At 35.4% G+C, this 12952-nt stretch overlaps 1 protein-coding gene across 1 annotated transcript; it reads right to left on the bottom strand.

Moving 5' to 3' along the window:
- Nucleotides 1-4825: 4825 nt before the first annotated feature.
- LOC140245165 (melatonin receptor type 1B-like) lies at nucleotides 4826-5998 on the bottom strand. The gene has a single exon (XM_072324764.1). The coding sequence runs from the start codon at nucleotides 5996-5998 to the stop codon at nucleotides 4826-4828; it is 1173 nt and encodes a 390-aa protein (XP_072180865.1).
- Between the last annotated feature and the right edge of the window lie 6954 nt (nucleotides 5999-12952).

Below are 12952 nucleotides of genomic sequence, written 5' to 3'. Positions count from 1 at the left end.
ACCCTAATGGTTGTAAAATGCAACCTTTGGCGTTAATGAGTAACCATGTGCCATGTGTATTTTTGTAATAGTTGGCATTTTATTGACACTATAAACCAACACTTCAAGTCTGTTTATCAGTCTTGCCTTTGGATTTAATGGTGGGGAAACAATTGGAAATTTACTCCAGAAACAGCACCATTGCATCAGGACATTATTCTGAAAGGATTGCCATTATTTTGTCATATTTGTCATGCTAAGTATGCACTGTCATCATTTAATTCCTGAAAATAGACAATGAATATAAAAATTTGATATAATGAATAAGACAAAAAATGATTTAGATTTTGCTTCTGTATGGTGAAATAAACCAATCACTATTTGACTCTTTGTGAGAGTGATTTGCAAATCTTAGTAAGCTAAATTGCTTTATGTTGTAAGGGGAAGTGATATTTTATCATGCAAGCTGTATTATGTCAGCAAGGAGAATAAACAGTCCAACTAGTATTCAACAAATTATTTAACATCTGTGTATGCATGGTTGTAAACAAATACCAATATTTCATTAATTGCACAACATTGATTTCACACTCTTAAGATAATTGAAACATACTTGAGTGTGAATGAACAGAAAATGTACTCCAGAAGGCTGACTTTTAATGTTATAGTGTACCTTGAGGGTCAATTATCCATTGTGTGGGCAAAAATATAGCCTACAAAAGCCAAGATAAAGAAATACACTAGAAATACTGTGTAGGCATTCGCTTTCCCAAGAAGCTGATGTACAGGGCTATTCTTTTATTTATTGTTTTTTTTTTTTTACATTTTGTAAAGTGGTAAAAATGTAATAAATGGGTTTAAGAGGGTACATAATCTTGAGCAGTTCCACTTAAATAGTATGTTCCTTACATAGCTTCCCTTTGCAAGTTTGTGTACCCTGACCAGCAGAATAAAAACAGAGACTGCCTTTGTTTACACAATTGTTTGTATTCTAATTTTGTGTGTAAAACCTCATTGACATATGTGCATTAGATTTTGGTCACCCTTTTGTAATGCCTAGTAAATGTGCTTTTTTTACTATAACGATAAATTGTTTCTCTGCTTGCAACATAATATATTGGGAGTTATTTAAAGAGTTTGTGCTGCAATTTACAATGATTCCAGGACAGTTTTTTTTTTTCTTCTTTTTTTAAACATCATCATTAGGACATTTTTTTAATGGTGTCATTCAAAATCTTTAAAAGTGCTCACTGGAAACATTTCTCTACTACCCCTTTCTCTTTTATCCTATTAATATTACATCTTGAAATTACATTATAGACACTGATTAGATTATAAGTCAGTTGCATTTTACATATGGTACTAATAATGTGTAAACCTTGTAATCTATGACATGCATTTGAGTGTGTGCAACTCCAGGGCTCACACAATGAGCTTCATTTAATATGGTATTCTGTGCATGCTCTTTTGTTGAGATACTTTGACATTTTGTGTGCTTAATACACCAACTGCAAACATGTACGCTGCCTCGACCTTAGTCATGCCCTGATAGGGTTGTAGTTTCATTACGATGCAGGCTCCTGTGACGTAAACCATTTACATTTTATTTTGATGTTAATTGAGGAAGTGCGCCGTCAGGTCACACTCATTACTTTGGATTAATGGTTGTAATTATTAAAGATGTTTCATGGTGGCTGGTAAATTAGCATGGCATGGTGATGGTCTTCTCATGCCAGGCAGACCTGAAGGAAAATGGCCTGTAGTATGGGATAGGGGATGCAGAATGTCAAAGATTTGTACACCATGGAAGTTTGAGTTGTCGATGATGTCCTATATCGAATGAAATTCTAACAACAGCAACAACAAAAATCTCTTGTAACAGAGCTCTGTCTCATACAAAATTGAGTGCTTTTTACATGTTTGTTACATCAGAACTTGAAAAAGAACTAAATTTCTAAATATAATACAATGAGAGCTTCAGTGCATATGTAGTCCTGAGCAGGTCTTTCCTTTGTGCCAGCTGTCATTAACAGGTGTAAATCCCTGAATTAGAGGGAATTTAAGAAACGTTGCTGTCCTAAAACATTGACCTTAATACTGTGCATTGGAAATGAGCAAGGGAATATTGATAGCTCATCAAACTACTGTAAAACCAGAAATTTTTGCATGCATGAAACTTTCACAAATTTCATGAAGGGCCAAGATTCAAGAAAACAAAATGCATGCAAAAATGTTAGTCTACACAATGCATTGAATGCCGGTGACAATTGGCGAAAGTCTCATGCCATGAAAAAGGCCATTGACTCCAAAGTGCGAAAGTCCATGCCTCTTATGTTTCTGGTTTTACAGTTTACATATTTGAGCTACATTTTCTTTTGTTTTGTAGTTTGTAGTTTGTTTTTGTTTGTTTGTTTGTTTATTTGTTTGTTTTTTGTTTTTGTTTTTGTTTTGTTTTGTTTTGTTTTTTGGTTGTTTTTTTTGGGGGGGGAGGGGGGCTCCTAATTACAAACAAAATACCAGGAGTCATGAACATTCTTTGCCTTAATATTGTACAAAACTTACTGTGCACTGACACAATTATTGTCAATGATTTGTGAAAACTCTTGCAATTGTGTAGATTTTGTCATTATAATGGAAACAACCCCAGCAGAGGTGGTTTGACAATGAAATTCTTTGCAAGAGGGCAAATTCTGAATAGAATGCGCTTTGATGCAATGAAGTTATAATGTGTAATATCATAGCAAGGTTCCATATGGAAATCCATTAAATTACCCTTAACAGTGAGGGACAAATAATGTATGGTTTGCTAAATATTTGTGTGCTGGTTCAGAAATGACTAAATTATGTGAAGTAAAATTTAATTCAGTTTTGATGAGCTGCCTAGACTCAGAAGGAACTGTTTGTTTTCATCAAATTCAAGTAAAACCAGTTGAACTTGTAATTTCTTTTAATGCACTTTGATTGTCAACCATAGCAGAACTGATCAGCTTTTAAACATTAAAAACATTTTGCACCACAATATGGTCACGAGGAATGGTAGTTAAGTACATAGTGTAATAATTTGTCCACCTCAAAGCTATTAAGATGTGATTCAATCCTTTCCAAAAATTCATTACTCAAACAGGAAATACTGAGAATGAAAGCAGTGAAACAAAACAGAGATTAGTGTAAATTTGTTTAAAATCAGACAAATGTTGGGATTGTTTTGACAGTTTGAATGCCTGTACATAGTCTCCAGTGGATGTAAGCTAATTATTATATCACCTTGATACACCTTTGTACATGAAATTTAACTAAAATTGTCAAATGAAAAAATTTGCCAACACAAAGCTCAGATAAAGCACATAAAGTTCTGATTTGGTTATATTGTTATAGGAAGTGAAAGTCTGTAATTATGTGCAAATAACAAATTATTCATGTTTGGGATGTTTGCAAAATAAATAGATCAGTACAAAATAAACAACCAAGCAAAGTGGCATTATAATTCACATTTTGCACAGCCTGTAGGTAGGACATAATGTAATACAAATATACATTCACATTGTAATACTTTCTTTTTCTTAAATGCTGCTTGACTTTGTACAAATTTGCTGACTTTATATTCTTAACTACCGTTATCGACAGATAAATTTTACTCTCACATATCCTTTTGATAGAGATCCGATATTCCATAAAGCATATCATCAGATCCAAATATTTTGACCAGTCCAAACCTCACTACCTCTTTTGCATCATCATGTTACTGTAAAACACAATATTTTCGCGGCATGGAATTTTTGCGAATTGGAACCAACGGCCTTTTTTGTGGCATGAAATTTCGTGAGTTGCCTCTAACATTCAGTGCGTATAGTGTAGACAAGAACTTTCACGTGCATTTCAATTTCGCGGATCTTGGCTCTTGTGAAATTCACAAAATTAAAATGCACACGAACATTCCTCGTTTTACAGTATTCAAGAAGCGTTCTCTTGTTCTCCTACCCAATAACCATTGTATAGTATATGATTCATTCTTAAATCGTTGAGGACGAGTCCTGAGTATACTTGGACAAGCGTCTATGGGAAGTACGTGTTGTAGCAAAATCAAACTGTCCTCAACAAGTTAAAATGAAACTCTTTTAAAATGCTGAAATCAGATACCTTCACAGACAAGAATACTTCCAACAAATTTAATGTGAGTAATGTGCAAATCATATTCTAACTCCAAATTGTTGAAAGTTTTCATAATGCAATAAGTATTTCGAGTTTTTTTTTTTTTGCTTTTTTTTTTTAATGCCAAGAAGCTGTGTGACATGTGTTCAGTTCATGTTGAGAACACAGATTCTCACAAACATCTAGTTTTGAGCAGATCATGTAGAAGTAGCTTTAATGCTGAAGCAGTTGGACAGAATTCTTAAAATATGATGAAATTGTCATCCAAGCCAAAGTTGTAAATGAGGTTCATTTGACGAAATGGGAATCATTTGGTATAAAGTGATATAAAAAATGGACTTTGATTCCTTGTCAACTGTAAGTTTGTCTGTAATTTCATTCCCATCTTTATAACTTAATGAGACCTGTGTAGAATTTCCAGTATTAGATTCAATCTTGGGAAATTAACAACATATTCAACTTGCTGTGTGTCACATGATTTATCATAGTTCATTCAAAATGAAAGCAATATAATTATTTAGACTCGATGAGTACATTGTACCTGTGCACGCAGGTATGACTTCCCATGACTGGAACACAGCCAGAGGTGTGTTATTGGTGAGATTGCTTGAAGAATTCACACTGAAATGTTCATTTTCAGTAATTGGTATGATCACACAATGACAACTTTGGATTGCACCAATTATTTGAAGTGTTATCAAGCATCTGATGTGGTCACACGAAAGGCATGGTTATCATGACAGGAGCTTGCAGTACCAGAAGTTGTGGGCTGCCTAATAATCAGGATCCCTACATTACTCTGTTCATTCTCCCTTTCCTTACATGGTTGTGATGAATTGCTGTCAGTAGTGCTTTGGGGTCGTACTCTATACCACAAACCATAGAAGAGGTCTCTGTACACACGTCTAAATTTGCGATTGCAAACGGCATAAATATAGGGATTAATGCAGGAATTTGTCACAAGAAATAATATGGCTACCCGCTGAGCCACGGGTGAGACATAGCCATCAGCACTGAGGAAGTGCACGACAGCAAAAGGAACCCAACAGATAATGTAAGCAAGAAGTGTAAGGATGAGAACCTTAGAGAGGCCGAGTTCACGCTTCCAAAAATTTAGGTTCTCCTCGATGCGGCTGACGTTACGTTGAAAAACATTCTGCTGCTGGATGCGCCTACGACTGGACATGACGGTGTAGCATGTTGTGAAGTAGAAGCAGGGGATGAGGATCAAAGTGCTGAGGATCGAGTGTGCGACGAGGATTGTGGTGTAGATCCATGCATTTTGGTGCTGGGGATCAACACTGCAGAGCCCGAGGTTAGGATTGAATTTGATATCTGCAAAGCCAAACTCTGGAATTATCACTATGAAAATTGTTGAGAACCAGATGAATGTAATATTCAGAAAGACAGCCTTCCACGAGCAAAACTTCTGATAAACTCTCTGGGGCTTTGTAATCAGGATGTACCGAGCGCCGGCAATGTGCGCCAAGCTCTGAACAGATTGTCCAAGACAGATGATGGCTATGTAGGCAGAGGCGTGACACATTCCATTGCTGAATATCCAGGCATTATATTTCAGTGAGACCATCAGCACTGGAATGGACATGACATTTGTCAGCAGATCTACAAAGCTGAGATTGACAATAAACATGTTTGCCGGTGAGCGCAACTCTTTGTGCGACAGGCTTGCCACCAGTACCATGATGTTGCCAAATGCACCAAGGATACATATTATTCCCAGGTATGTCAGCTGTAGATTGAGAGCCACTGGGTTGGGTGTGTGAGGATTTTCAATCTCATCTGTTGATTCGGTGTATCCACTGGATGACAACACTTCATCCGCTAGGCTGCTTGCAGTTGTAGGATCCATTGTCGTGATGCATACATGACCAAATAATTTACGAATGCACACGTATGTTGTACATCTCTGCAGTCTGGGACGAAACCTAGAGGTAGGATATTAGATGCACTTGAGAGTTAATATAATGATAAAGAAAGACCAAAATGTCAACAAAGTAATGAAGAACAACTTGCATAGTAAATCCAGGTGAGTCGTTCAGTGTAGCTAATTGTTCTTGATAGTGAACCCAGTGGAACCTGAACATAAACATAAGGAGCTAATTTTTGCTTCACAATGATGTCATCCCCATTGCTCATCACTGCATCAACCAGTACTTGTGACTGTTAGACTTGAAATTTGACATCCTTACCATCCAAAATTGGACTAATATGTAGTGTGTCATAACTTGCAAAATCAGACTGCATCTTTCAGTGCACAGAGAGCACTAAAGTACACAGCCCATTTCTCATAATTACTGGTCATCACTTGTCAGAAATTTTATAAAATCTCCCTCCCCCCTTCCCCAGATGGAACAAGGCAGCTTTGCTATCATCACTTATCCATTACTTGTAACTGCTCTATCACCAAGTTATTGCCTGTCATGATAATAGATTAACAGTCATTTTTCTTTGTAAGTTGTGGTGTTGCAAATGTGGAAAACTGTTTAAACAGCACTCAGGTTGTATCTTCAAACTTTGAGGTGCTTATCTCATGAAGTGTGGCATCCCCCCCCCCCCATCATTATGAAATGAGAAATTTTTGAATGATTAACTGGATGTGAGTATCCTTTTCTTCACTGATACACATGTGAACTTTAATAGAAGTGTGACATAGTTCTGAAATATAAGTTAACTGACACACTTGCACAAAATCTGTACATAAGGCCTTTTGGGGACCAGTTTGTGACAGGAAAAGAGGAAATAAGTTTAGAAAAATTCCTAAGACAAAATCAATTTTTATGAAGCATGCATTCCAATAGTAGCTTATGTCAATTGTAAAAATCACCCAGTTACTAGATTTAAGGAATTCATTTCCTAACGAAATATTGATTTTGTCTAACATTGAGGATAATTTTTGTTATGCCTCCGCCACGAAGTGGTGCCGGAGGCATTATGTTTTCGGGTTGTCCGTCCGTCCGTCCGTCCGTCCGTCCGTCCTTCCGTCCGTCCGTAATGAATTTTGTGGACAAGGTAACTATCAAAACCCGTTGAGGTATCCTAATGAAACTTGGCATGTATGTGTATTAGGGGGTGAAGTTGTGCCTATCAACTTTTGGGTGCACATGCTCAAGGTCAAAGGTCAAAAGGTCAAGGTCAAATACATAAAATTTCACTATTTCCACCATATCTATTGAATGCCTGAAGATATTTTCTTGAAACTTAGTGTATACATGTATTACCTAATTAAGATTCTCTGGTGAAAGTTTGGGTCATGAGGTCAAAGGTCAAAGGTCAAAAGGTCAGGTTCAAATACATAAAATTTCACTATTTCCACCATATCTATTGAATGCCTGAAGATATTTTCTTGAAACTTAGTGTATACATGTATTACCCAATTAAGATTCTCTGGTGAAAGTTTGGGTCATGAGGTCAAAGGTCAAAGGTCAAAAGGTCATTTTTTTTTTTACTTTTAGGTCATACTTTTTTTTTTCTTTTTTTTTCTCCATACCTTTGAAAATTGTTCAAGGTATCTTCATGGAACATAGTATATACATATACTGACTGGAAGTGATATCTAGAGAATGTAGGGTTCATGGGGTCAAAGGTCAGGGGTCAAAGGTCAAGTGCAACACTTCAAAATTTTACTATTTCCCTCCTATCATGCAATGCCAGCAGGGTTTTTTTTTTTTTTTTTTTACACTTGATGTATGCATACATGTGTAACCTAATAGAAATTCTCTGGAAAGTTTTTTTTTTCTTCTTTTTTTGCCTCAAAGGTCAAAAGGTCTACGATCAAGTGAAAGTGCTGAACTAACTTTTTCCTCCATATCTCAGAAGTGGCTCAAGTTATCTTGAAACTTAGTACATATTATGCATGTTCTACCTGAAAGTGATTATCTTATGAATTTTAGGGTCAAGGGCCAGATGAAAATGGTAACAATTTACTATTCAATTCAGAAATTGCACTTTTTCTCCACACCTGTACCTTGAAAATTACTCAATACCTAAATGTATGAATGGGTCAAAGTCGAGTTAAAGTCCTTAAATCCATAGATACATTCTCTCCTATAGACATTCATCCAATTAAACCTAGGTCAAGGAAGGTGAACATTCAACACATTTGTGACAAACTTGTCATTTCAATATTTTGCCAATTTTGTGAAAATGTAATCACACATTGTCCACATGTACTATCTAGACCTATTGGGAAAATCATGCATTATGGCGGAGGCATACCAGTCGCCAAAGCGACATTTCTAGTTGCCTGGTATTTCTAGGTGCACAAAGCTTTGGAGTTGGACACCAAACATACAGTTACAGCAGTATCTTCAGAATGTCAGTTTTGATCTTTCACTTTGCATGTCTTGGATAAATGTCCATGAGTTGAGTTTACTGTTGTAGGTGCATAATTTGAGGATGCAGTTAAATCAATTAAAGGTAAAATTGCTAATCAAAAACTCGACAGTATGCACATTACAGTTGACACACACACACACACACATTACTGATGTTTGACATTACTTATTTTTCATCAAAGGCACAAATGCTTGTTATAATTTCACATTAATCTAGGGTTCCTGTGAACAAAAATGTTATAATACCTAAATGCTGTTTTCATGCTTTATCATTTTTTTTTCATATAAAAGACACACACACACACAAAAAAAAAAAAAAAAAAATGAGTAAGACATGCAAGGAAGGACTGAATATTATACCTTTGAGGACATAATGCTCCCAGTCCAAACTCAAAGTCCCGCTTAAGAGTTTTGTACACATCAGTAGATCTTCACTCCATGTGGTTGACGGCACTTGTAGAACTGAGCAAAATCCATTTTGTCACATTAAATCCTGCAGAAAAAACAAACACAATGCACAGCTGATCTTCCTTATTTAGGTAGAAGTGTCTTCCTTCCAAGATGATAACAGTGTGACATCATTGCTACTACCAATGGCATCATCAATCCAACATCAAATAACAACTTGCTACCAGTGTTGGTTTGTGTCTGAGAGAATTCTTGTGGTATTGTAGTTTTAACACAGGTCTCGAGTATGACTATAATGGCATTCAGACATTGTTATAGAGAATGTGGACTTACCTGATATATGGGAGTATCACAATATCAGAGCTGACTGTTACTTTCTACCATATCATGAATCCTCATCACAGACAGACAGACAACTGGAATACTTTCAAACTGAAGATTGGTTTCATACCTACGGATGTACGTTGAGATCAGTGATGGTACAATCACATGTTCTACATGAATCATCCCTTCTCTCTCGCTTTCATCTGAAGATGAATTAACTTTTGATGCATTGGCTGTGCAAGCAGACTTCAATTAATCTCCCCTGGAACCATACCTTCCTCAATGACTCCCCAAAAAGACAAACATCATTTGTCTTCTAATTTCCGCCTCATTGATACCAGATTTTCTCCAGTTTGGAGCCCTCAAGCCTAGGTGTCCCGAGGAAGAATGAAAAATAGGTTTGTTTGATCAGCCCTTAACAAGTCAATACCTCCACTGCTCAATTTGATCCCGTCTTGGTGCATTTCAGGTTGCCTAGCACCAATTGGCCTCTTGAGAATATTTGAGTTAGAGATGCTATGGGAAGCAAAAGGTTACAGTAAAAGTCTTCAATCTCATATGGTCAATAGCACAATCAGGGTATGCAATTGTGTAACAGGGCAAAAATGAAAAAACTTGGTGAAAATGCTTTTTTTGTTGTTTGTTGTAGCTGAGTGTTCAAATTTTCATTTCATGTAAAGAACGAGTCAAAATTTTGCATCAAACTGCGCATAAATTAGCATTTAAATTAGGGGTGTCGAATTACATTGAAATGACTAATATATTGGAAAAATTCATTAAAAAAAGGAGAATTTTTTTTCATCTGATAATGCTGTTAGATATTCCTGATAAATATCTCTTTCATTCACCACCAGCACATAGCCATGACATATCACAAAATATGAATGAATTTCATATTTTCACTTCTCGAAATGGATGATCAATTTTGTAGGCATTATTTTGAATTCAAATATAACCACTTTTACAGATTTTATCACATTTCACTTTTGCCAAAGAGTGAAGAGGCGAAACTTTCAGGAATAGGTAACAGACATATAGTGGCCATTATTACAGATTTTTATGAAATTAGGGCTGGTACTTTGGAAGATATTATATTTTTCATCAAAAAATTATCTGTACAGTTTGACCTTGAATGTGCGCACAGTGTTTGGATCAATTCTCATATTTGTAAACACAGATAGAAGAATGAATGTGAGATTTATGATGATTTGAGTTGATATCCAAGCTGTGACAGTCAAACAATGACATATTAAGCCAAAATAATATGTTTTAGCTTATGATGTCTTTAGAAATTGAACAAGCATTGAAATATGAACACTGAACACTTATCATATGACCTTCATGCAGTATAACATGGGCGTGTATTGCACTTATTTATGCTCAGCAATTTGTAAAAATAAAAAAAATAAGTTCCTATTGCTCAAATTTGCTAAAATTTTCACACAATAGATTTCTACATATGTACAATTCATGGTTAAAAAAACAAGGATATTCAATAAGGGGAAAAGAGTCTTTAAAGTAAGGATATACCTCACTGAAAATACTGAAAAACGGCTGCACTTATTTTACTCAGCATTTGAAAATGGTTCAAAACTCAAAACTGGCTGAACATTTATTGGCAAACAGTGCACCATATTGTAGTGTGTCTTCAGTACTTTCAGGAAAAGCAGAAAAATAAGCTGTTTCTCCATGTATAGCTGTACAGCATGGGTTAAAAGGTCACAATGTCACAAAAATAAGCTAGCATTACACTCCTACCAGGATGGGACTGCAGACCTTATAACTTTCTCCAGCTGAAAGAACCACTGTTTTTTATTGCATGCAAGCAATGCCAGGAAAAAATCCATTAATTTGATACCAAAGACATAGGGGTAGACTTAAAATATGGACCTCAAATCTTGATTTTACGTAAGTTGTAAAACGCTTTTTTTTGACGTATTACGTGGGTTTTGGGGGACTTTTTGGCAATGAACCTTAAATAATTAACAGTAAATGAGAAGAAATTAGCTATTGTCTTACCACATGTGATTACTGATGTCTTAGCATGCTGCATGTGAATTTTTAAGTCAGTTGGTGCATTCTTTTAGAAGTTACAATTTTTAAAGTGAGAAAGTCATGATTGCATACCCTGATTGTGCTTATCACCACATGATATAAATCCTATCCTGTCCTAGTTTATAGATTAACTTTATACATGCTTGCCCCTCTACAAATGGATTTGGAAGACTATTTTGTATATCCCTGTTCATATGGAAAACATGCAATCTTCTAGTAATTTGGCATATCGTGTAACTTTGCAGTATTGGTAGTACTTTGATGCCCACATTTTTTTTCTGAGCATCGTATTTTGTCCCACTTGGGTAAGTGTAAAATTAAAAGAATTCAGATCGAGCAAATAATGTAATGGAAGCAAAAGAATTTAAATTTTCTCATAGTCATCCTTTTTTTTTTAAGGTGACAAACAAGGTTAGAACTCTAAATCAAAATCATAGCTTCGATCATCTTCGATTCCCGAAAAAATATAAACTTTTCCATTTTTGAGCAAATATCAGATTCATGTCTTTCAACCGAATCTCCTTATATGTGATAGATATCTCAGCTGAAATATCTGTGAGTTTACCAGGTGATAGGTCACATCTAGTGATATATTGTGAATTTGCTCACCGCTACAAATCTTCCTTACCTCCAGAAGGAACAAAAAATTGAACTGAAGACAGAGTCATAGAGGGCCAGCTATAATTATGCCAGCTTTTGTTGGCTGAGACAAAATTTATGACTTGATTATGTCTCATCCGGCACAGCCTGTGATCACTTACCCTTCAACTTGTCTTGTGTTCAAAGCACACATAAAGAGTGTTTTAATTTCATGAAGTATATTTGCAGAAAGGGAAGTGTAATCCTGGAAGTGCCATGCAATTTATCAAGAGAGTAGGTTGTTAAGGAATCTCTTATGAATACCATGATAAGAATCTTGTCCAGAAAAGGCTGATGCAAAGGATTTAGAAAAGAAAAAGAATATTTGCAAAAGCATAGATGAGGAAATATTTTGTCTACAGTTCTCAAGTTGTAGAGTTGATTTAAGTTAAAGAGTAATTTTATAAAATTGCCATAAGATTTTACCTACAATTGGCCACTATGGAATATATGATTTTAATGCTTGACCCATATCATTTGCTCATATTAAACGCATGTATCCCTGATGTAGAATAATCAATATGATTGCTGTACATTAAGAATTTAGAAATTTTTGAGTTCAGTTTATGTAAGCTATGTGGGGCCAACTGCTGAAAATATGTTCATAATTAGAAAGTGATTATCTGTCCTGATCATGTTTGATAGAGTTATATAGAGTTTATAGTTTATATAGTATATGCATGTACATATAAGTTGTGACTGTTCCCTTGCATGTTCTTAAAAATTTATCAGCAGTGATACATATGAGATGTTTGAATATCTAGTGATAAATCACGGCTTGATAAATGTCCACTGAAAGTGGGAAATACAATCAATTGTAAGCTGTGATCACACTCGAGGGCTTTTTAAATTGATTGTTCATAGAATTACGTCACATCCATTTTTAAAGTAGTCAAATCAATCAACACATATGGGTAATTCTGTGAAGTTGGGGCACAAAGTGTGACATTTTAGCATAACTCAATACTAATTATGCTATACATATATTGTTTATAGACTTTACATTTGTATTGAGACCATACATTTTCCTGGAAATTTTGTGC

This window comes from Diadema setosum, chromosome 22 (assembly GCF_964275005.1).
Source record: "Diadema setosum chromosome 22, eeDiaSeto1, whole genome shotgun sequence".
Taxonomy (NCBI): Eukaryota; Metazoa; Echinodermata; class Echinoidea; order Diadematoida; family Diadematidae; genus Diadema; species Diadema setosum.
Note: the sequence above shows the minus strand (reverse complement) of the source record. Positions and strands in the feature narration are given on the sequence as shown.

Coding starts and splice junctions, on each gene's coding strand:
- LOC140245165 (XM_072324764.1), bottom strand. CDS start 5,998: ATGGATCCTACAACTGCAAGCAGCCTAGCGGATGAAGTGTTGTCATCC.